The sequence below is a fragment of the Pogona vitticeps genome, chromosome 2 (assembly GCF_051106095.1).
Source record: "Pogona vitticeps strain Pit_001003342236 chromosome 2, PviZW2.1, whole genome shotgun sequence".
NCBI classification, from domain to species: domain Eukaryota; kingdom Metazoa; phylum Chordata; class Lepidosauria; order Squamata; family Agamidae; genus Pogona; species Pogona vitticeps.
The window spans coordinates 21,515,096-21,540,217 of record NC_135784.1 but is presented as its reverse complement, the minus strand read 5'-3'; the positions used below and the strand labels follow the sequence as shown (position 1 = coordinate 21,540,217).

At 45.4% G+C, this 25,122-nt stretch overlaps 2 protein-coding genes across 3 annotated transcripts in view; both read right to left on the bottom strand.

The window, feature by feature from the left end:
- Positions 1-18,326, bottom strand: part of LOC110091332 (uncharacterized) — a 102,548-nt gene extending 84,222 nt beyond the window's left edge. The window contains exon 1 of the mRNA XM_078386825.1: positions 18,055-18,326. The gene's annotated coding sequence lies outside the window, so the exon portion shown is untranslated. The remainder of the gene's footprint in view (positions 1-18,054) is intronic.
- LOC140704016 (uncharacterized) lies at positions 1,167-12,822 on the bottom strand. 2 transcript variants are annotated; one of them, XM_078388384.1, is made up of 3 exons: positions 12,371-12,822; positions 11,895-12,021; positions 1,167-5,643 (listed from the first exon to the last, which is right to left on the bottom strand). In XM_078388384.1, exons 2-3 carry the CDS (start codon positions 12,013-12,015, stop codon positions 4,265-4,267), a joined length of 1,500 nt encoding a protein of 499 aa, XP_078244510.1. In that variant the 5' UTR covers positions 12,016-12,021; positions 12,371-12,822; the 3' UTR covers positions 1,167-4,264. The 2 variants fall into 2 exon arrangements, with proteins under 2 accessions (XP_078244510.1, XP_078244509.1); XM_078388383.1 differs by lacking the exon at positions 12,371-12,822 and having other exon boundaries at positions 11,895-12,349.
- Positions 18,327-25,122: the final 6,796 nt, after the last annotated feature.

Below are 25,122 nucleotides of genomic sequence, written 5' to 3'. Positions count from 1 at the left end.
AATCGCAATCACGATTGCAAAACAGTGGTCTGAATGGGGGAATTTCGCATTGCAATATTCGGTTCCCTGCTTCGGGAACCGATTCTTCACAAAACGACGTTTTTAGAACAGCTGATCGGCGGTTTCAAAATGGCCGACGGGTGATTAAAATGGCTCCCCACTGTGTTTAGGGACGGATTCCTCGCTATATAGGCAGCGAAAATGGCCGTTGTATGGAGGCTCTTCGCTGGACGGTGAGTTTTTACCCCATTGGAACACATTGAACGGGTTTCAATGCGTTTCAATGGGGTTTTTATTTTTGCTTTACAATGTTTCGCTTAATGGTGATTTTCCTGGAACGGATTATCGTCGTTAAACGAGGCACCACTGTATCAGGAAAAAACTTCCTACCTGTTAGAACAGTCCAACAGTGGAATTAATGACCTGAAGAGCTGGTGAATGCTCCAACACTGGAGGCATTCAGGAGAAATTTAGATCACCTCCTGGTAGATCTTCTTTGGTATTCCTACACTGAGCAGGGGGTTGTACTTGATGGCCTTTTAGGCCCCTTCTAAGGGCCCCTTCTAGATTCTATGATTCTAAGCCAGAAAAGAAGATCTTGAGGTTTGTGACAAGGAGACAACATCTGTGATAAGGAAGGGACTGGAAAACAAACTGCCATCATCATAGCATCATTATACAACCTTTAATATGGTTGCCTTTTGAATACTGCCTACAGTTCTGGTCTCTAAAACTTATAGAACAGTATTATGGATCAATGGTTCGCAACCTTGGGTTCCCTGATATTCTTGGACTCAAACTCCCAGAAGCCTTCACTCCTAGCTGTGCTGGCCAGGATTTCTGGGAGTTATAGATAATAAGAGTTTTCCATACAGGATATCCAAGGGTCCTCATTCCTTGTCCTCTTAAAGCTCATGAGTAGGAGGAGGACGCTTCAGCTGCCATCCGGAGGCGGTCCGCCTTGGGCCTGCAAAACCCACCTCCAGGGGCTACTGGGAGACCCTGCAGCAGGGGGGCCTGAGCACGCAGGAGGCCAGAGTGGGCCCCCAGGTGGGACCCTGGAGCAGAAGGGGCTGGACATTGGTGCCCTGCCTGGGGTGGAAGGGCAGGGACTGGTGTGGTTCATCTTTAGGGCTCTCCTTTTTGTTAAATAAACTATGAGACGATTTGAAATCAAACTATTGTTCTGTATTTATTAACTTTGGAACAGGTATTGCAACATCAACGTGTTTAACTTCAAACGTCTCTTGCGGCTGGAACGTAGCTCGCAAGGTGTCCATGAACTAATCTCAAACGGGTTAACATTCTTTAAGTCCCAAGGTCCACTTAACGTTGTTTTGGGCTCTTGGGTCTCTCCTTCCTCTTCATCAGGGGTTAGAAGCGGGAGGGTCTCCTCGTCTCCAAGCCAGCCCCATAGAGGAGATCCCTCTCCTTGCTGCTCAAGCCACGGTCCAGGAAGAAGCCCATCTTCCAGAGCTCCTCCAGATGCCATGCTCGCTTTGCCTCCTGCTCTCTTAGGATCCGCTCCTTCTCCTCTCTTAACTTCTTTCGCCACTCCTTCGTCTCGGACTCACCCCAGTGAGATGGTCTCTGGGGTAGTCCTTGGAGACGTCTCTTTTCGGCTTCAGCATGAGGGACGCGAACCTGCTCCCATTTTCCGGTCCACGGATCCTGTACCCAGATCTTCTCCCAACCCCCCCGGTATCTCATCCCGGGTCGCCTTTATATCCCCTATTCCCGCCTCCACCACTGACCGTTGAATCCCTCCCGCCTTTTCCCAGTCAGTCTGGGTAGCCACACTTAACCCCCTCATTCCAAGTACCAGATCCCAAGTATCTACCCCCTGGTGTTTCCATCCTCTATCCCTTACGGCTTCCTCCAACTCCAGGGTATCTGCACTCCGATGTTCCTTCCTAGGGGGAGAGGGTGGTGGGGTGGTCTGAGTCTCCCTATGTACCGCGGGGAGTGACGGCACTCCCATAAACGCCTCCTGTCTTTGCTTGGGGACTTTACAACTGGGCTGACAGGAGAAGGGAGGAAAGGTCCCTTTGGTGTCCATTGCCCAACGTGGGGTCGGAGAGTTGGCCAAAGGCTTGTGAGCTGCCATTGCCCAAAGCGAACTACCTGGGAAACCGAGGGATGTGGTTTTCCCTCCAGCTCAATTTCAGCCACACACGGCTAGTCCTCTGGAGGTCTTTGTAGTCTCTGGGGCACATTTTAGCCAAAACAAGCTTTACAATTTGGAAAGAGATTCAATCCCCTTTGTATGCTTGTCCTTTTCAAAGGTACATGAGAACGTCCCTCCTCTTTCTGCCAGTTGGCTCTTCTCCAGCCCTGCAAATGACACACTGGGTGGGTAGAGGCTCATGAGACTTGAGGAAACGGCTCCTTACCCAAAGAATCCATGTTCCCGGAAGCATCCTCCTGAAAAACATGCCAGACCATGGTCTCCTGGCCCGCTTGGGAGAGACTCCGCTTGACAACATGCAACGACAGGCTGGTCTGCGTCAAGCTGTTTTGGTCTGGCAAATGGAGAGAAGCCCTGGGCCCATCAGGTTTTATTCTCAAGAAAGGGTTTATTCTCAAGAAAGAGAACATAACACGCCCAATCCAAAAATAAAGAACTATAACATTTGTCACCCATTGTTACTGGATTAATAAATGTTGGGGGTAAAGGGACACCAACATTTTTCCTTGTGATATGCTGTGTGTGAACAAACAAGCTGACTGGGCTGCTAGCTGAACGTCTATCCACTTTCGTGTCGACTGTTTCAGCTTCTTGAACAAGCTTTCCCTTCATTACTGGCTCTCTGAACGGGCTTTTAAAAGGGATGGTTGTGCCTTTGTTGCTTTGAATGTGATGTTGGTGTTCATTTTGCTGACTGTCTCAATTTGGTATTCTGTTTGATTATTTTCAGACTTTGTAAGCCCTGTGAGGAAAAACTGAATGAACTGGGCATGTTTTAACCTTGAGAAAAAAAGACAGAGGGGTGACAGGATCGCACTTTTCAAGGACTTGAAACCCTGTCCTGTAGAGGAGGGGCAGGATCTGTTCTTGATCATACCAGAGTGCAGGACACACAATGATGGGTTCAAGTCACAGGAAGCCAGATTTCAGCTGAATATCAAGAAAAACTTCCTGTTAGAGCAGTAAGACAGAGGAATTAATTACCTCGACAGGGGGTGAGTGCTCCAGAATTGGGTTGTTCAAGAGAAATTTATACAACCACCTGGGAGATCTGCTTTGATTTGAATTCCTGCATCAAGCAGGGAGTTGGACTGGATGGCTTTATAGGCCCTTCCAACGCCCCTATTCTAGAATACTATGACTAGAGGGTGCCAGAAACCACGCTACGTAGTCTTCACTAGCAAGTATCCATAGCATAGCCCTCTAGTGGCTGGGTCTGGTAATACATGTGAAAATAGATTTTTCTAGATTTTCTTTCTTTTAATATTTTTAATATTTTCAGACAGTGATAAGTGAAACAGATACTGATCCCACAGATACAAGGGTCCTACTGTATTGCCATTTAATAATGTCAGCTGCTTTGGGACCTTCTTAAGTGGAAAAATAGGGTACAAAATTTTTAGATAACATGCATGCATGTTATCTAAAAATAGAATAAAATGAGCATACCCTGGTGACTCAACAGAAAGAAACACATACCTCTCCCACACCAGTTTGGCTCATTTCTAGCCCTTCAGCCAGAAATGATGAACTGTCATGATTTCGGCTTTTCATTCCACCACCTTTGAAGGGCAGAAAAGAGATTTTAGAAGGGGCATAGATCCATGCCTTCATCCTTAACATGGCCAGATGCAAAGTCAAAGAGGTTTCCTATCCTTCAGATGTAAGAGAAAATGTGGACAAAAGAAACTTGGGATTCGGCAACATGAGGAGATACTGAAATCCGTTGAAATGTTTCAAATAGTTCTACTTCAGTGCAGCAAAGTCAGATCTGCTGAGGCCATTAAAGCTTATTTTGATGACCTGGTAGTGCTAGAATATTTTCCTAGATCAAGCGAAAACTGAGCAGTAAGAAGTCTAGATTTAGCTCTGGTAGCCTTGATAGTCTGTCACAATGAAAGAAAGCATTACTGCAGTTTCTCTCCAGTATGAATAATCTGATGGTTTTTCAACTGGTAGCTCCGCCCAAAGCTTTCCCCACACTCCAGACATGTGTATGGTTTCTCTCCAGAATGAATCCTCCAGTGCCTCATCAAGATTCGTCGATCACTGAAGCATTTTCCACACTGAGAGCATTCATAGTTTCTCTCCACTATGAATCCTCCAGTGCCTCATCAGGTTTCCTTGATCACTGAAGCATTTTCCACACTGAGAGCATTTGTACGGTTTCTCCCCAGTATGAATCCTCCAGTGGGTCCTCAAGTTTCCTTGCTGCCTGAAGCATTTCCCACACTGAGAGCATTCGTACGGTTTCTCTCCACTATGAATCCTCCAGTGCCTTATCAGGTGTTCTTGACGATTGAAGCACTTCCCACACTGAGAGCATTTGTATGGTTTCTCTCCAGTATGAATTATTTGATGGCTTTTCAATTGGTCGCACTGCCCGAAGCTTTTCCCACACTCCAGGCATTCGTACGGTTTCTCTCCAGTATGAATCCTCCAGTGGCTCTTCAGGTGTCCTTGCTGACTGAAGCATTTCTCACACTGAGAGCATTTGTATGGTTTCTCTCCGGTATGAATCCTCCAGTGGGTCCTCAGGTTTCCTTGCTGCCTGAAGCATTTCCCACACTGAGAGCATTCATACGGTTTCTCTCCGGTATGAATCCGCTGATGGATCAGCAAAGCTTTTCCCTTGTTGTAGGATTTCCCACACTGAGAGCACTTATACGGTTTTGTTTTGGCTCCAGTATGGATGCCTTTGTGTTTTTTCAAATATCTTTCCAGGCGGAAGCCTTTTCCACATTGATAACATTTGCACGGTTTAGCTCCAGTATGAAGCTGTTTATGTCCATTCAAATTTTTTTTCTGACGGAAACACTTCCCACACTGAGAGCATTCGTACGGTTTCTTTCCGGTATGAGATTTCTGGTGGATCACCAAAGTTCTTCTCTGAAGGAAGCCTTTCCCACAATGGGAACATTCAAATATCCTTCTCTCACTTTGAAGGCCGTGACTTTCCCCACTCGCAGAATCCTTAGGGTCCTCTTCTGGACGATCGCACTGATACGTGTCCAAATGGTCTCCTTCCATATTTTCCAAAAATTCCAGGTTAATTTCTCCAGTTACCACCCTCTGTTGTTTATCAGAGTATACATTTTCCTGGAATGCTTCTTCTGATGTGACACATTCATTGTGGTTCTTTCTGTTATGGATCCTGTCAGGTTCTGATTTGGAAGGATACCTTCGGCCGCGCTTGGGGGTTGTGGGTGTTTCCTCCCTCGTAGACATTTCGAAAGACTGGCAAACTGCAGCTGTAAGATGGTCCCTGAACTCATTAGGTTCCTTGTCTCTCTCTGGTGACTGATCCTCTTTCAATCCAATTTCTTCCTCACCTATCTCAGTTCTCTCCAGTTGGTTCACTTGGCTTGCTGGGGCAGCAGTTCTGGGGACATCCATCGGCTCATTTCTTTCCCACTGAGGATTCTCCATCTTGACCTGCCTTCCCATCGTGTCATCTGCAAAGAAAGAATAATTTTGCTCATTCTTTAGACTCCAGAGAAAGGCTCTGCAGCAGTGGTTTCCAACATAGAGTGCCCAGATGTTTTTGAACTACAGCTGCCAGAAATCCTGTCCAGCACACCTAGTGGCGATGGCTTCTGGGAGTTGTAGTCCAAGAACATCTATGGGATCAACACATGGTTCCCACCTGTCATGAGTGTGCCCGAAGATCTGGACCCAGAAGGGTTAACTGTGGCTGAGGAGAATGTGGAGAGATTGGAAACAGCTAAGCAGCCTCCAGATTCTCCCTCCACAGCAGATAGGCTCCAGGGCAGGCTTCGGAAAAGACTCAGGGAAAGAAGAGCAGAGGATCGCTCTAAAGCTTTCCACAGGGACCTGCGCTCACCTAGTCCTGAGTACTAGCAGAATAGAGAGCGTTCCAACAGCTCAGGGAGCTGCTTTAGGATAAAACGAGCTTCAGCGAAGCAAGAAACTTCGTGGAAACAAGGTGTCGAAAACCTGTTTGGTATCCACGTCTCCTGCTCCTGTACCTTGACCCTGGATGTGCGCTGCATCGGACTTTGGACCCTGGCTTTGGACTACGTACTTTGTACCCTGGACTCTGACCGTGTATCTGGACCTGGACTTTGCCTTTCGCTCTGCACTCTGTAAGTCTGTTTGGAACTCTGGCTTTGAACTCTTGGTATTGCTGACCTTGGACTGATTATCGGACTCTGGCTTGTCGTAACTCCCGGGAACATGACACCACCCTTCTCTGCTACCTGTTTCCTTACTTAACAACAACAATAAAAAAGAAACCGAAAATGGTCTATTTCTGACACAGGTAGGGGTAGCCGACAAAACTGAAGGGCTGAGGGGTGAAAAGAGCCAGGATCCTGCCTTCAAGGGAAAGATGCGTGAGGCAAAGCCAGCAGATGATGAGTGTAACGTTCAGCCCTGCCCTCACCTGTCTGTCACAGCTGGGCAGTGGAACAGCAGCCAATGAGGGGACGGAAGGTGGTGCTAAAGGGGGAGGAGCTGGGATATAAAGGGGTGTATGGTGTTCGAGAGATCAGTTTTGAGAGATAGAGATAGAGATTAGAGATGAGAGTTTGAGCTGAGGGTTTAAAGTGATTGTTAGTTATAGTGAGTGAGAGAGCCTGTCAGTGTGAAATAGTCTGTGTGAGCCAGTGATTTATTAACAGTGATTGACTTATTGATTTTTTTTTATCAGTGATTTAATATTCTTTTATTTCCTGTAATCAATAAAGCAGTTGTTGTTTTCAAAGTTACACTTGTCCTTCTTTTAATTTTTAAGGATAAATTGGTGGCAGCAGAGTTTTAAAGTAAAGCAGCAACCACTCTTTTAGGTTTGAGAGTGGCTGTTACAATAAATTGGTGGCAGCGGTGGGATCCGTGGGATCCAGTGAAGCCTTGTGTGGAAAGGTGCCCAGAGCAGGGGTCTTTAGTCAGGGATGTCTGAGTAAACGCGTGGGTAACCTTCTAGGACTTGTCTCACGGGGAGCGAGTCTAGTAGAAGGGCGCGGGACCTCAGATTGGGGACTAATCTGTGGGGACCATTTCTGTGAAGAGTTGCCCAAAGCAAAAGCTGTGGCAGATTGGCTGGCTTGTCCTGAGTTTGGGGAAAACTCTGAGAGGACAAAGCGGAGCCAAGGGCAGTGAGGCTGAGGGAACTCAAAGGCAGCTGAACCTGAGACAAGGGGAAGCTGTGTGTGTGGTTAAGATTTGGTGCCTGAGACAGAAAGGAAAATTCTGTTTTAGCGGGAGGCCTAGCTGGAGGCTGAAGCCTGGTAACAGTAGCTAGCTTGCCAGTGCTGGTGGAGCAGCAACTTTATAACAGACTCACTGACAGGGAAAAAGTGTACATTTTAAAATCAAGGCTTGTAAGTGGGAACAGAAGCCTGAGGGAAGGAAAATGCCCTTGACTACAGGAAAGAAATCTGAAAAAGTGCCTATGGAGATGGCAGTTGGTTCAGATCAAGAGAATGTAGAATCTGAGGGAGAAATTACCTCAGAAAAAGTAATGGAGACCTCAAGAATTGCAAGAATTCCTAAAATGGAAGTTACAAATGGAATTGAAATTGGATGCAATGGTGATCTATGATGGGCAGGAGGCCAGTCAACTGTCCTTTGAGCAGAAAGAAAGGCAGTTAGACTTGGAAAAGTGGAAAGCAAAACAGAGGTCCAGGTATAGGCAGTTGGAGCTAGACATTAAAAAGAGATGGGAAAGACAGCGCAAAGCTGAGGCAAAAAAGTTTAATGATTCTAAAAGAAAGATTAAGCCCCAAACTGTTCAGGAACCAGGAGAAGGCACACATGTTATTTCACACGTTCAAAACACGAACTTTTCTGGAGTAAAAGTGGGAAGAAAAACTTGTGAGGACAGCAAAAAGGAGCCCAAGGTTTACTTTAAGAACCAGCAGGAAAGTGGCGGCCATTTTGTAGGCAAGCCCTCAGAACAGAGCCAGCCCAAATACAAGCACTGGGAAGGGAAGGGAGATAAGACCCTTAGCCCAGAACAGAGAAATTTCAGATCTTGTTTTGGAGGTGGGGAAAAAGACCATTTCGTTTCATAATATGCTAAGGACAGAGAAGGGGATCAAAAGGTTGATTTACCCAAGCCTAAGTCATTGTATTGTGTGCAGCAAGACAAAGTTACCTCAGAGAATGGTGAAACAATAACTCATAATACAAATGCAGCTAGGGCAGAGGGTCAGGAGAGACTGCCTTCGCCTTGTTTAATTGGGAATGATCTCACTGAGCATGTCAAAAGTGTTTTAGTACAGACTTGCGCCCAGCAGGAAGAAATAGGCAAAGCTGAGGAAAAGGTTGAATTGCAAACAAAGCTGGTGAGAGGAGAAGATCCTATAGCTGAATCAGTACCAATTAAGAGTCCACTAGAAAGTACATTTAAAAGGGAACAAAAAGCAGATCCCAAGATGGCTCATTGTTTTAAGAAAGCTGACGAATGTCAGTTAATCCCTGAGAGTCCTGGAAGGTTCTTCCCAGAAGAAGACCTTTTGGACAGTGAGGCCTGTGTGAATCCCAGTGGGGGAGGGGAGACTCACCTCAAGCAAATGATTGTTCCTCTCAAAGATCAAGTGGGTACAGAGGAGCAGGGGCATGCTGGTACCATTGTAGCTCATATGGACATGACAAAGACTGACCAGAAATTAGGACAAAACTTTTACTACCTTGAAGTGGAGGAGCAGGTAAAAGAATTTGATCAGAGTTGTAAAGGAGGTCAGGGTCAAGGGGATTACAGTGGCAAATCTGATGCCAAGCTGTGTCCTTTACCTGCCATGTTGAACCCAGACCATAGTGTTGAATTTGGCATAGTTGAGCCATTGACCAGAGATATCATGAGGGGAAGCGAAATCAGTCTGAACATAACTAAGGGTGCAACATGTTCTCCCGAAGCAGTTCCCCTGGAAAATATTCAGGCTCAGAACACTGGAGATGCTCTGCTGAGGCAGTTGGGTAGCAGCAGGTTTACTTCAGAGCTTGTCAAGAGTTTGGGAACCTATTCCCCTCATAAGATGATGTGAGTAAATTCCCAAGTGAACGAGGGAGGTTACAGCAATACGTTAGAGGGAAAGACAAGTCAGACAGGAGACCAGGGGAAAGTAATCGAGCTCTTCCATGAGAAAGGAGACCTTGTCTTGCTAGAATTGAAAGGGGCAGACAAAGAAAGACTTGAGTTACCTTGTGAGGAAGGGAGGTGTGAACTCAAATATCCCTCAGAGGAGGACCAAGTCAATACCTCAATTTCCCCAGAAAACCATAAAGGAGCTAGAGCGGTTCTTCAGAGGGTCAAGCATAGTTTTTTCAACAAGCTTAAAGTAGCCAGGGATGTAGTGCACAGGTTTGACACCGGGGATGCACGCCCACATGTGGTTACACATGATAGAGGTCAGACCTATCTAGCCAAAATTTGGGGCTGGAAAGCAAGGTTTGTCCAAAACAAGACGAGGCAAAAGACCTTGCGAAAACATGCATGGCCATATTGGGAAGGCAGAGGGGTGACCTATCATAGGATAAATAGGGTGAAACCCAGCCTAACCCAGCCAGTGGTGCTGAGAGCAAGGGAATTGAGAGATAGGCTAGCTCTGGATGTGCCCTGCTTAAAGGGTTTAATCAAGAGCATCATGTTGGCAGCTCCAGAGGTGAAACTCTGTAGAGCAGCCAGAATGACATGGCGGAAGGAGAGATGGAAGACCGCGCAGGTGGCAGATCACGTCCAGAGGGGGCTCGAGTGCCAAAGAGGCGTCGCCATCGTGGAGAGGTCCGGAGTCAAGTTGGGGGTTGCGCCGAGCCAGGCGGATGACTGCAAGGTCCTTCATCATAGGTCGTTCCTGAGAGAGAGGCTGCAGGTTGGTGAGGGAGCCCTGCTGTCTGCAAGTCGTGAGCATCGTGAAGGTGCAGAGGGAGGTGGACTTTGCCATATCTCCAGCCGCACAGGAGAGGACATTTCCTGTAAGAGCACTACCACTACTTCACGACTAGTTTTGGACTTGCAACAGTTTTGGACTCTTGGAGAGGACTGTAACGAGGGTGAGAGTGAACTTATGTGCCATAAATTTTGGAGAGAGAAAATTTAAAATTGGGACAAAAGAGACTCAAAATGTGGTAGCCGAATGCCAAAGGGTGAAGAAGAAGGAAATGGACTTTGTTAATGTAGAAAAGTGTTGAAATGTTTAATTGCACCTCATTAATTGTTATGTACTGTGTATTCTATTAAAAAAAATGTGGTATGTAAGTATTAAAAATGTTTAATGATTTTACTGAATAAGCACCTATATAGATTATTGAAGTGTTAAGGTATGTAATAGAACATACATGCAGGTAAGATGTTGAGATATGGTTTATGTAAATGTGGGGGTAAGTTTGATGATAATATTGGGTTGATGGTATGTTGTATAGCTCCTTTTTGTTTATGAGGGTAAAGCACTGTAGCTTTTCCCCCATGAAACAACTTGTTAAGGGGGGAGGTATGTAACGTTCAGCCCTGCCCTCACCTGTCCGTCAAAGCTGGGCAGTGGAACAGCAGCCAATGAGGGGACGGAAGGTGGTGCTAAAGGGGGAGGAGCTGGGATATAAAGGGGTGTATGGTGTATGAGAGATCAGTTTTGAGAGATAGAGATAGAGATTAGAGATGAGAGTTTGAGCTGAGGGTTTAAAGTGATTGTTAGTTATAGTGAGTGAGAGAGCCTGTCAGTGTGAAGTAGTCTGTGTGATTGACTTATTGATTTTTTTACCAGTGATTTACTACTCTTTTATTTCCTGTAATCAAACAACCAGTTGTTGTTTTCAAAGTTACACTTGACCTTCTTTTGATTTTTAAGGATAAGTTGGTGGCAGCAGAGTTTTAAAGTAAAGTAGCAACCACTCTTTTAGGTTTGAGAGTGGCTGTTACAATGAGTAATGTTCATCATCTCACTCATATGTCGCCTTCTCCCACCAAGATCTACCCATGTCACCCGCGTGAGACAGGAGGTGAGGCTGAGGAGCCTAACGCCGAGGGAGGCCGGGAAAAAAAAGACAAGAAATCGGGCCTTCTCGGCGGTGGCTCCTCGCATCTGGAATAACCTACCCCCTGATATTGGCGCGGCTCCCGCACTGGGTATTTTTAAAAATAAACTAAAAACATTGATGTTTTGGCAGACCTTCCCCTCAGCCAATTCCTGATCTCCCCTCTCTTTCCTCTCCCTAGAGTTTGTCCCATCTTGTCAAAAGTTTTCCCCTTATGTAAAATTGTTTTTAATCCTATTGTTGTATTCTTTGTTGTAAGCCGCCTAGAGTGGTCTTAATCGACTAGATAGGCGAGATATAGAGAAAAGAAAAGAAAAGAAAAATAAATAAATAAATAAATAAATAATGTTGCTTTTCCATGAAATTTCCACAGGAGAGCTATATTTTGAGCAAAAAAGCTGGGAACGGAATATAACAGAGATTATGGTGAACACTATGGTAACAGTGAAAGGTATGTACGTAGCATGGTTTAGCGCTACGTTCTGGGAATGTCTTAGTTACAAATATTTGGGGGATTTTTCTTTTAATATTTTCAGACCGTGGATAAGTGAATCTGCGGATACTGACTCCGTGGATAAAGGGTCCTACTGTATATGTGCTCAGAATTTGAACAGAGGTTCTCTTCTTTTCGCTCATCTGCTTTTTCCCCCTTAGTTCTACAAATGGGAAATCAAACGAACAGATGTGGAGGAGACCAGAGCAAAAAACTCCTTACCCAAAGAGTCGATGGACTCGCCCTCCTCCTGCAGAACCTGCCATAATACGGTCTGACTGCTTGGCTGGGCCAGATCCTGGTGGCTCTTGAGCAAAGACGGGCATGTTTCCTTGGCAACCATCAGCCCCTGTATAGATGGGGGAAAAATGGGAGCCATTTCCTTTCAGGTAAGACTTTGTCATAGAAGAAGAAGAAGAAGAAGAAGAAGAAGAAGAAGAAGAAGAAGAAGAAGAAGAAGAAGAAGAAGAAGATGATGATGATGATGATGATGAAGAAGGCAAAAAAACACACAGAAACCATATAAATGACAGCAGGAAGTCCACCGAAAAGTATCCATGGAAAAAAAATTTTTTTAAACGATGAGTTTTCTCATAATTTTGCAGTACCATAGGCATGAGGATAGCGAATCTTCCTTGCATCCCTTCAGTTTGAGCCTCCAGCCACAACCCTGTTTAAAGGAGGAAGGATAAAAGTACCCTTGAAGCCTGCTCCCTACTATCTCAAGATGGCTCCAACCCATGGAGATGGATCTACAAGAGGACCGTGGTATCCGTGGGGGATCAGTTCCAATCCCTGCCCCTCCCGTGGATGCAGGGAAAATGAGGAAAATACCATATGTTATACAAACGGTAGCATGGTTTCTGGCTCTCAGTAGTGGCCAGTTCTGGTAAATTCACAATGGAAATACATATAAATACATATTTTAAAAATTTATTTAATATTTTCAGTCAGCGGATAAGCGGATCTACAGATATTGATATGCACATATATTGATATATAGTTGGGTCCTTCTATATATCGAAAACTCAGATGGGCAACTGGTGGCCCATAAGCCACATGTGCTCTCTAATGGATCTAATCTAAGGCGTCTCAGCTTGAGATGTCTAATCTGGCCATGGCGACGCACCTTAAATTCCTTCCCATTTGGATTACTGCAATGCGCTCTATGTGGAACTGTTTTCGGAAAATGTCTGGAAACTTCAGAAGCTCCAAAATGCTGCAGCCAAATGTTTAAGTGGAGCTGGTGGCTAAACGGACCACATAACTCCCCTTTTACGGTAACTCCACTGGGTACCGGGCCGTTTCCCGAAGCGACTTGAGTCCAAGCTACCTGGGATTGTATCTCCTTATATCAACCTGTGTGGGTTTTAGGATCATCAGGGGAGGCCTTTGGCTTGGTCCCACCACCTTCACGGGCGCATCAGATGAGGACACGAGACAGGGCCTTCTCTGTGGCTGTTCCCAGACTTTGGAACTCCCTCCCACTGGAGGCCAGACTGGCCCCCTCTTTGCTATCCTTCTGCAAGCAGGCCAAAACCTGTACTATTTTTGTAGGTGGGGCTAGTGTGTTTTTCGAACTGTTTCAAACTTGCATATCTCTAGAAGTATTAATATTATGCTTGTTTAACTATTTTTAAAACTCTAACCATTTATTGTTTTGTAGCTTTTCACAGAACCTGTGAATAACGGAGTGGGAAGGGGCCTCTAAGGGCATCCAAATCAAAGCAGATCTGACAGAGCGTTGCCCAATTATCTCTTGAAAATTGCCTCCAGCATTTGTTTTAATAAGGCTTGGGTCCTTTTCAAGAGAAAGGTGAGGTATCCATATTTTAAAATAAAAATATAAAGAAAACCCATATTTACTAAAAAGGCAATCGATGCAACAATAAAAATACAGTAGAGAAAAGAAAGCGGTGCATGTAGCAATTAGACCAAGAAAAACTTTTGAAAGTAACAAACATCGTCTTATTCGGAATGGTACTTAACAGATGATATTAAACTGGCATAGAAGACGTATTATAAATTTTGTTACCCTAATACATGTTCTATGCTCTCTTGAGCAATACACAAGATCTCACCTGCCACTTTGCTCTCTCAGCCCCTTCCTGGCTCACGAGGAAGTCCTCCACCAGGGCCACGGCCTGGGAACACGTGTCAGGCCCTCCTGCCCGGATCCAGCCCCGGAGGTCCAGGGGAAGGCTGGCCAGGAACTGCTCCAGGATCAGCAGCTCCAGGATCTGCTCCTTGCTGCGTCTCTCCGGCCTCAGCCACCGGTGGCAAAGCTCTTGGACTTGGCTGTGAAGCCTCCGGGGGTCTTCCACCTCCTGGCAGGAGAAGTCCCTGAAGTGCTGGCGTCTCACCTCCATCCTCAGGGCATCTCCTCGCAAGATGGCAGCCTTCACTTTCCCATAATCCTCCCTGTCTCTGGCTTCCAGGCTCTGAAAGGCCTCTTCTGCTTCCCCATGAAGTGCTGGCAGGAGCCGGGTCACCCACTCCCCTTTGCCCCAATGGCAGGCATTGGCCACTTCCTCAAAGGAGGCCAGGAAGGCCTTGGCATCGTCCCACGGGGCAGCCTCGGAGATCACGGGCTTTTCCCCTCTTCTAGAGCTGGACTCCAGCATCTCCAGAAACTCCTGCCACTGGGCTTCCCAGTGCTGCTGGAGCCCCTTCTCGGCTTCCTTCTTGATCTCTTGCGATTCTCCGCAACGGCCTGCCTCTGCCATAAGCTCAGCCCGGCCTCCGCTCGTAGCTTTTCCTCCTGTCCTTCTTTGGCTTCTTCGCTGCTTTTCTCTACCACCTAGAATAAGAATATTTGCAAGTGAGATCTCCTGTTGCAGAATATCTTATAGAATAACTGACACCTCATAGCCTTTGGAAAATATTATTTCTGAATAACCAGAAAAACATTTCACCCCATTTTCTACTTTAAAGGTATGACACAGAGTAACAACCAGTGAAAACGTGTATGATTCAATGGGTAAGTAATACAGTGGTGCCCTGCATAGAGACGTTAATCCGTTCTGGATTAATCGTCGCTATGGGGAATCATCGCTATATGGAAAGGAAAACCCCATAGAAACGCATTAAACTTAGTTTAATGCGTTCCTATGGGGTCCTAAACTCACAGTTCAGCGAAGATTCCCCATCCGGCCACTATTTTCACGCTCTCGGTAAGCGAGGGCAGAGCACGAAAACAATGTGGGCGGCCATTTTGGAACTGCCGATCAGCTTTTAAAAAAACATCGCAATGCGAAAATCGGTAAGGATCGTCGCAATGCGATGTTTAGCCTATGTAAACATCGCAATGTGATCGCTTTTGCGATCACAAATGCGACGTCGCTATGTGGATTCGTCGTTAAACGGTGCGCTCGTTAAGCGAGGCACCACTGTAATTATAATAGTAGTCTTAGAACTGAAGACCTGGAAGAAATTAAAGGGGAAGATGGGAGTAAATTATCGGGAAGTTGAATAATGAAGTTGAATCTTCACAGATATATTGGAGTAAATTGTGGAACAAACAATTACAGTGGTGCCCTGCTTGACGACCATAATCCATTCCCCTGAAGCAAAATCGTCATCTAGCAGGGAAAAACCCCATTGGAATGCATTGAAAACCGGTCAGTGCGTTCCAATGGGGAAATACCACATCATCCAGCGAAGATTGCCCATAGAAAACGCCGTTCAACTGTTTAGAATCGCTGTCTTCTGAAGCAGGGGTCAGGAAAGCAGCCATTTTGCGAAGGGAGGGAAGCCATTTTGTGGAGGGAAGCCATTTTGAGGAACTGAAAAATCATAGTTTAGAAAACAACGGTTTGCGAAGCAGGCTCCTAATCAACGTAATGCAGATTTCCCCCACTGGAACCATCAAGCGATTTCAACGTCATGCGAGGTAAGCATCTAGCGGGGCACCACTGTAATGGATAATATGTCTGTAAGGTTAAAGGAAAACTTTTATCAAGTAGTGTAGAAATATGATGTTGAACAGCGGTGAAGGTGAATATGTTGTATAAAAATGTATCATCTCTGTGCTAAAAGTGCAAATAAGAAAAAGGGACGTTTTTAAATATATGGTGGTCTTGCAAAACATGTAAGAAGGAATGGATAATAATTTTTAAAGAGACTAGGGAAATAATTGGTGTGGATATATAAATGTCTTCCATAACTTGCCTTGTTGAACATGGTTAATAATAACCAAAGGAAGAGAGAAGGAAAGGAATTAATTATCATAACAATGTCTGTGGCAAGGTTAAGATTTGCAAAGAATTAGAAAAGTCATAACCAAGTTAATGTTGAAGAATGGTACAAAGAAATGTGGAATATGGCCATTGATGATAAATTGACTTGTGAAATGAAAATCAAACCAGGAATATCAAAAAGTAATGATTTTAAAGAAAAATGGGAGGCATTTTTAATATAAGAGTTTCAGAAAGGAAAGGGGCATAGACCGGGAAAAGAATCTGTGTGTTTCTGGAAAGGGACAATGTGAAATGAAAAAAAAAAAAAAAAAGAATATGGATCTGGTCCCAAGGGGGAGGGTGGCACAGGGTTGAGAAATGAGAGTATGGTTAATTTTGTTCAACTTTAAGTTGATTTAATGTAGTGCATTAAATAAACTCCCAGAGGTACAAGCTGGATTCCGAAGGGGCAGAGGAACTAGAGCCCAAATTGCTAACATGCGCTGGATTATAATGAAAGTCAGAGAGTTCCAGAAAAACATCTACTTCTGCTTCATTGACTGTGCAAAACCTTTGACTGTGTGGACCACAGCAAACTGTGGCAAGTTCTTAAAGAAATGGGAGTGCCTGACCACCTTATCTGTCTCCTGAGAAACTTATACATGGGACAGGAAGCAACAGTTAGAACTGGATATGGAACAACTGATTGTTTCAAAATTGGGAAAGGAGTACGACAAGGCTGTATATTGTTCCCCTTCTTATTCAACTTATATGCAGAATACATCATGTGAAAGGCTGGACTGGAGGAATCCCAAGCCGGAATCAAGATTGCCGGAAAAAATATCAACAACCTCCGATATGCAGATGATACCACTCTGATGGCAGAAAGTGAGGAGGAACCTTGTAATGAGGATGAAAGAGGAGAGTGCAAAAAACGGCCTGAAGCTCAACATCAGAAAAACTAAGATCGTGGCCACTGGTCCCATCACCTCCTGGGAAACAGAAGGGGAAGATATAGAGGCAGTGACAAATTTTACTTTCTTCGGCTCCATGATCACTGCAGATGGAAACAGCAGCCACGAAATTAAAAGACGCCTGCTTCTTGGGAGGAAAGCGATGACAAACCTTGACAGCATCTTAAAAAGCAGAGACATCACCTTGCCAACAAAAGTCCTCATAGTCAAAGCTTTGGTTTTTCCTGCAGTGATGTATGGAAGTGAGAGCTGGACCATAAAGAAAGCAGACCACCAAAGTATTGATGCCTTTGAATTGTGGTGCTGGAGGAGGCTCTTCAGAGTCCCCTGGACTGCAAGGAGAACAAACCTATCAGTTCTACAGGAAATCAACCCTGAGTGCTCACTGGAAGGACAGATCCTGAAGCTGAGGCTCCAATACTTTTGCCATCTAATGAGAAGAGAGGACTCCCTGGAAAAGACCCTGATGTTAAGAAAGTGTGAGGGCAAGAGGAGAAGGGGATGACAGAGGATGAGATGGTTGGACAGTGTCATCGAAGCAACCAACATGAATTTGACACAACTCCGAGAGGTAGTGGAAGATAGGAGGGCCTGGCGTGCTCTGGTCCATGGGGTCACGAAGAGTCGGACACGACTAAACAACAACAATATGGCACAGCTCCCTGGTTGAGAGAAGCCAGAGGTTGGGAGTTCGATTCCTCCCTCTGCCTCCTTCGGGAATCGCCAGCCTGGGTGGTCTCGGGCAAGCTGCCCCATCCCAAGAGGGCCCCCCCCCCAAAAGAAGGGAAGTATCCACCACTTCTAAGTTTTCTCTCTCTCTGGAAACCCTCAAAATGGCTTCCACAAATCAGAAGGAATAGGGACTGTGTGGAAGAGGGCGAGTCCCCGTGGCCTGCCTGGCCAGCTTGTTGTCCGCACTGACTCTCTCGGAGGATGCTTGGGGCGCCCCCTCAGCCAGTGGGGTCACCTCCGCAGTCCTGGTAAAGCCCCACATCGCTGCGAAACCCTGCGTTTTTACTCGCAAGGAAGTCTGCCTCCCAACTCCCGGCAAAGAAAGGCCTGCCCGAGTTTCCGGGGGGGGGGGCGAAAAAAGTTCAAAAAATGCAGGACTGGTGGGAGGGCAAATCCAAAGAGGAGCCCCAAGGCCAGCTCCGGGCCAGCGGCTTCCAGGCACGCCCGCCTCCTTCAGCCAGCAAGAGAGCTCAAGAGAAGGAAGGTCCCAGATCCTACCAGAAACGACGAGGAGGCTTGTGTGACTCGGCTGGCTTGCTTGCTTGTTTTCTCTTCTCTTTTTGTTTCTCTCTCGGCTCCTTAGCTTCGTCGAGGCTCCGAGTCTAACCGGGAATGTGGCCTCTTCCTGGGCTTTGGAGATGGGGAGGCGGTGGCTCTTCTCTGCAGCGGAAGTACCCGCCTTTTCTCTCGCCTTCCTCCTCCTCCTCCTCCTCGGGGCAGAAAGGCCTGCCCCCTCTTGGCGAACGCCACCATTACACCTTCCCGCCCTTCTCCCCCACCCCCACCCCCGTTTAACCAAACAGGTGCAAGACTGACACATGCATCTAAATTTCTGAACTTGGTGCGCAGCCTGAAGAAGAGAAATGATCATCAAAAGCTAGCTGCTTGTTTGCTTGATATTTTTCTTGTTATGTTTTTTTTACAGAGGTCTAATAAAAGTATCCCATGCTCCTGATTTGGTAGAAAACCATTTTTACCCCCCTTCTCAATTCTCAGTTGGTGTTCAGTCAGTAGGTTTAGCTTGCTGTTGATCTGTTCACAACTGTATAAGTAATGAAAGGTTTCTATTCTTTCTCCTACAAATGGGTCAGAGTGAGACCTTAAGGGCCACTTCATATGAAAAGGTTGGACCCTCTGGAGAACTGGAAGCCATTCTCCTCTGCGAATCTCTGTACTTCTGCTGTGCAGAACAAAGGGATTTAACCAGAAATTCAAAGTTCTGCACCAAGAAAGAATTGCAGAAGTAAGCAGGGAAAGAAACCATCGCCTTCGGCCAATATTTTGACTGAAACTTTTTGCCCTGAAGAGTTTTTTTTGACTCATGACAATTAGCAAGTATACTGTTTTTGTCTTCACACTTTGCCTGCCTATTCTTGCATGTTCCACTCCTTTTGAAAATACAGATACGTTTGGAAAGCTGGCATCTTTATATGCCAGGTGAGCTAGGGCCCCATCTTCATAGACTGTCATCATCCTACTAGCATCTCACCTGACCAATTTGCAGCGTTTTTTATATCTAAAGTGGAGGCCATCCGCCATGACCTTTCTCCTTTTTTAAATACAATGGATCGAGCAGAGATGTCCAGCGCTCCGTCATGCCCGGTAATTCTCGACTCCTTTCAGCCTGTAACATCAGATTTGGTAGATAAGGCGCTTGATCGCTGTCGGGCCACCACCTCTTCTCTCGACCCTTGCCCGGCCTGGTTAATCAAAGCAGCCAGGCTGGTAACAACTGAATGGGCCACTGCAATAATTAATGGGTCTCTCCAGGAGGGCAAGGTTCCCCTTGCCCTCAAGGAGACACTCATTAGGCCCATTAGGAAGAAACCAAATCTGGCAGCGGACGAAATTGGCAATTATAGGCCTGTCGCCAGTGTTTCCTTCCTCAGCAAAGTGGTTGAGAGAGTGGTGGCAGATCAGCTTCAGGCGCTCTTAGACGAAACCAATGCTCTGGACCCATTTCAGTCGGGCTTCAGGCCGCGCTATGGTACAGAGACGGCACTGGTCGCACTGCTGGATGATCTGTTGAGGGAGGCCGATGGGGGCAATGTGTCTCTGTTGGTCCTCCTCGACATCTCAGCTGCCTTTGATACCGTCGACCACGGTATCCTCCCGGGGAGGCTCTCCGAGTTGGGAACCGGTGGCCTTGCACTTACCTGGCTCCACTCCTTTTTGGAGGACCGCCCCCAGAGAGTTCAGCTTGGGGAGAATGTCTCGGCCCCGTGGAATCTCAACTGTGGGGTTCCACAGGGATCGATCATCTCCCCAATGCTGTTTAACATCTATATGAGGATGCTGGGTGGGGTCATCAGGGGGTGTGGGGCTTCGTGTCACCAGTACGCTGATGACACACAGCTCTACATCTCCTTTCCTCCAACTTCAGTGGATGCCGTCCGGTCCCTCCAGCGCTGCCTGGAGACTGTACTGGAATGGATGCAGTCAAATGGATTGAGGCTGAACCCGGACAAGACGGAGGTCTTGAGGGTGGGCGGCCCTCCCGTCAGTGGCATAGGTGACTCCCTCCCTTTGGAGGGACGACCCTTGCCGCAAAGAGTGAGGTCCGCAGCTTGGGGATACATCTGGACCCGGCACTAACCATGGAAACCCAGGTGGCATCCGTGGTCCATTCCGCCTATTTTCATCTATGGCGGATTGCCCAGCTGCTGCCATATCTTGATCGGGGGGCCCTCACTACTCTAGTCCATGCGCTCGTAATCTCGAGATTAGACTATTGTAATGCACTCTACGTGGGGCTGCCTTTGAGGCTGATGCGGAAGCTTCAGATGGTCCAGAATGCAGCAGCTAGGCTTATTAGTGGGGTGAGAAAATTTCAGCATATCTCCCCCACTTTGGCTGCACTGCACTGGTTACCTATTCGTATCCGCATCGACTTCAAAGTGTTAATGATCACATATAAAGCCCTAAACGGTTTGGGACCTCAATATTTGGCAGATCGCCTCCTCCCGCCCAGGGCTACCCGAATTATCCGACAAAGCCAGCAGGGGCAGCTGAGGGGACAGATGCCGAGGGAGGCCTGGAAGGAGAAAACAAGAAACCGGGCCTTCTCGACGGTCGCCCCTCGGCTGTGGAACACACTCCCCACTGAAATTCGGCTGGCACCCTCGCTGGGTGTTTTCAAAACTCAACTAAAAACCTGGTTATTCAAACAGGCCTTCCCCCCAGTCAACTAAGTAATGTTTTCTTTTTCTTTTTCCCCCTCTTGTTTCTTGATTTTTAGCATCTTGTATTATATATGTTATATTGTATGCTTTTTTAATGTGTTTTAACTTATGTAAGCCACCCCGAGTAGACGTTATATATAGGGGTAGGGTAAAAATCGAATAAATAAATAAATAAATATAAATAAAATAAATAAATCATCGGGTAGTTTTCCAGGACCAGATGTGCCACCCCGAATAACTTGGATGAAGGACAAAAGGAAGGGTTCAACATAGAGATGAGTTGGAGATGTTTCTTTTTTTTTTTTTTTTAATATCCAAAATTTTCTTTTTTATTTAGGAACAGGGATAGAGGGTACAAAAAGAAAGAGGGGATAGGAAAGGAAAAATGATTTTGGGGGATAGGAGAGCATAAAGTATAACATCATCCAATCAATTCATATTACTAATACATATCAACTTTTTGCTTTTTCACAGTTTGATTACCCTCCTGCTTTTATCTTATCATTTAACTTTAATTTTATTCTATGTTATTCCAACGTTGTCTGGTAGCTGCTGCCATTTATACAATACATCCCATCGTTCAGTTTCTTTTTGAATTGAACAGTCTTTCAGCCCATCTGACAGAATATTCATTTTTTTCACTTCCCATATTTTCACCATAAAATTGTCTGGTTTCAGTATCTCTGCCTCCTTAAGATTTTTGTCATAATGCTTTTTAATTTTGGAAGCTGCATGGGTCACTGGATAACTCTCTACTACATTCATATTACCTGGTGTCATGTCTAATACAGACGATTCTAAAGTCTGTACAACTTCATTTAAGTTTTGTTTGGCATCTACTGTCCCCTCTTTCGTCCCTTTCATCAAATCTTCTAATTTGCTAAGACCTGCATTCACTTGCTGGAACCCTGTTAATATTAGCCTTTGTATATTAATCTGCCATTCCTTTTCTATTTCTTGCACCACTATTCCAGAACTTTGGGATTGAACAGACCAAGTCTCCATTTGTTCTTTTGAATTTTTGGGGTCCATCTCAGGCTTTGGGGTTTGTATAAATACCACAATAATCACCCCCTAGAAATTCTTCCACAGTTTCCACAATTTTATCAACAATTCAAACCCCTCATCATAAACCTCCCCTTAGATCTCCCTCCAATCTTTGTCCAAATATTGTAGTATAAAAATCAACTTTTAGCCCAGCAAATACAATATCAATTAGAACCGTGACGCAGTTATTTCTTCTTCTCCTGAGTTCAGCAAGCTTCTATTATTAGACTCACACGCGGTCTGCAGTCCGATAAACTAAACAACAGTCACAGAGTCTCAAACTGTCCAGTAGATTGTCCTTGGAGCTCGTCTTGTGATCTTCATTAACCCCTTAATGCTCCTTAGTCCAGTCGGCCACGTCAGCTCCTTCTCCCGAAAGCCACCAGATTCTATTATTTATAGTTCACAAAGTCCAGAGAAGGCAAAGAGTAACGTATCCCAGCCACACTGCATCCACCGAAGTCTCTTAAATCCAGTCAGACGGTATTGCTGTCTGGGATTCTTCTCCAGAAACATAAGATTTATTTTTCCATCTCAGACTCTCGGCTTTAGAATCAGCCTGGTGTTTAAGAGTTCACTTAGAGAAGCTTAGTTTCGCTTTTGAGTCAGACTGATAAGATAAACCCGCCGCTGCATTTATTCTTTCAGCCAAATATTTTCATTCTTATTTCAGCTTAATGAGGCTGTTTCATAAATCAGAGGCTTCGGCTTACTTACTTGTTATATATTATTAGTTTATATTGATTGCTCTCCTCTCCCCCGGTAAAGGGTTCCTCGCGGCTCAGTGCCAAAAAATGGCGCCCGCTCCAGTCCGTGCACGGTGATTTCTTCAGAAGAAAAAAGTCCGGGTCTGCCTCCCTTTCTTCTCCTTCTGCTGCTCACCATCTGCTTCAGAGAGACTTCTTCTAGACTCTCCTTTGATCCCCATTTCAAAAGGGGGATCCCGGGCCGGAGGGTTCCAGCTTTTTCCAGAGAGCTCCTCTCTGGAGTTGCTGGCAGCACCGCAACAAAGCCCCGCCTCCCCGAGTTGGGACTGATTGATATCCTCCAATATCTGAAGGGCTCCCTTATCAAAGATGGTCCTGGTATATCCAGAATTGCTGGATAGCTCAAGAGTTTAGGTCTCTGGCTATGGAATCTGAGGTTGGGAGTTCGATTCCCCACTTGGCCTCCTTGGCAGGGGCTGGACTTGATGACCTTGAGGGTCCCTTCCCGCTCTGCAGTTCGAATAGAATTATTCTGCTGTTCTTGATGGTAGGCCTGAAGCAACAGATTCAAATTATAAGATTTCAACAGTAGGGAGACCTTCCTGGTGGTAACAGCTGTTTGATAGTGGAATGGATTGCTGTTGAAAAGGATAAATTCTCCTTCTTTCTAGTTTTTTTAAACAGAGGTTAACCATCTTTCAGGTCTGCTGTAGCTCTTGGTTCCTAGGTCAGACTAGATGACCCTGGAGTATATTTTCAACTCTACAGTTCTAAAATATTGAGAACAAGAATGGGCCCATTTTAACCTTTTCAATCACCACATTTTCATGGAATATTCAAATTTTTTATTGACCAAAGAGACAGGCCTCTTTTTTTACGGAGAGTACGCCACCTCACAGAATTTCTCCATTTCACAACAGGTAACATTTGGAACAAAATATCCTTTTCTCTGGAAGGGGTCCACGAGGGCTAGATTTCTCCCTTTCATTTGGCAGGTTGATCAACAGCACAGCTTTAGGGGGGGAAATTACTTTTTGGGGTTCCAGTTTATATAATGTGGGTTTTTTTCAATTTATTTTTATTTTTTAATGTGAGGGGTGACAAAGGAAAAAGGGAATTGGAATTTATGAGGAAGAGGGGAGCCAATAAGATACTGATATCCAATCTATACCTACTATCATATCAAGATTTTAAGTTATTCTATTTACTCTTTTCTGCCTTGTTGATAAAGTTTACATTTCAATATACTGTATATTGTTCAGCTACTGCCTGTCAATTCAATCCATTTGTTAAGTAAGTCCCATCTTTATGTTACCTTTTGCAGGTGTTGATCTTTCATGACTTCTGATAAGATATCCATTTCGGCTATTTCCCGTATCTTTTCAGTAAGATCTTTTTTCGGTACTGTCGGACTTTTCCAATTTCTAGCATACATAATTCTGGCTCCCGTAATAATATATATAACAATGTGTTCCTTTGACTTATCTATATTATCAGGTATCATACTTATCCAGTTTATATAATTTGTTTTAAGTGGGCTTGGCCTGAGTCCTGCTGCCCCCCGGGGGGGAGGGGATTCTGGAAGCTGTAGTCCAAACTCACCCTGATTAACAGGATATAAACCATGGGAACTGGCTTCTCCCACATCTCATACAAATGAATTTGAACGCCTCGTTTCACACTGAAAACGGCTGAGGATGGGCGGGATCCGATGAAGAAGAAGCAAGCAGATCGTGTCCGACAGAATTAAACAGTGCAGCTGCCCCGTCTCTGGTGACAGAACGTAAAAGGGCAAACAGGACGCAGTGCAAGCCAAGCCCTTTCGTCGGAAACTCGGGCTTCCTCTTTTGAATCTTTGCCCGTCCTTGGTCGACACCGCAGTGTGGTCATTGCATAGGAGTTGGGACTGGAGACCATGTGGACGTCAAACGGTCACAACTGCAATGGCGTGGCCAGCATCGTCCTTCACACCCATCCCGGCCCCAACACACATACAAAGGAGAAGTAAAGAGCCAGCACCATTTTCTCTTTTTAGTCTAGATTTTTTTAAAAAAATCTCTTAAAATGTATAATGCATGGGAAAGGAGAAATCAGCTATCCGACAGCAAAAGGCCCATTGAGCAGATAAGAGTGATAGAATGAAAAATAACCCCATGTTGCAGGAATTAAAACAATGAGGATACTACTGTACTGTACGTAAGTATTTCTGGATATTTTATTATTTTCTGCCAGCAGATAAGTGAATCAGCGGATACTGATCCCGTGGATGGGGCGGTCCTACTGTACTATATTCTCTCTGTTTTGGCTACTCACATGTCCCAATAAATCATCACTCTCTTAGGACCTCCTCCCACAATGTTCATTCCTCTCTGAGTGGTCTTTTTAAACCTGCACTCAGGCACGAAGGTTGCTCTTCATACAGTAAGTTCACTGGGACTCTTTTTATTGTGTAACATTAAAAAGCTATCACTCTTTTCTCTTTATTGAGGTTTAAAGGAGGAAAGAGTGGCAGTTAAAATGATTTGATCCAAAACATATTTACTCATAAACAGAAACCCTGACAAAGCTAAAAAGGTTTTTCCATTGCTTAATCATAATCAGATATTTGCACTCCGGTTGAATTCAGGGTA

Excerpts from the sequence above, each read along its gene's own strand:
- LOC140704016 (XM_078388383.1), bottom strand. The coding sequence starts at position 12,051 with ATGGCTCCCATTTTTCCCCCATCTATACAGGGGCTGATGGTTGCCAAG. Across the intron at positions 5,644-11,894 it reads CGAGTCCATCGACTCTTTGG|ATGACACGATGGGAAGGCAG; the intron begins GTAAGGAGTTTT and ends CTTTCTTTGCAG.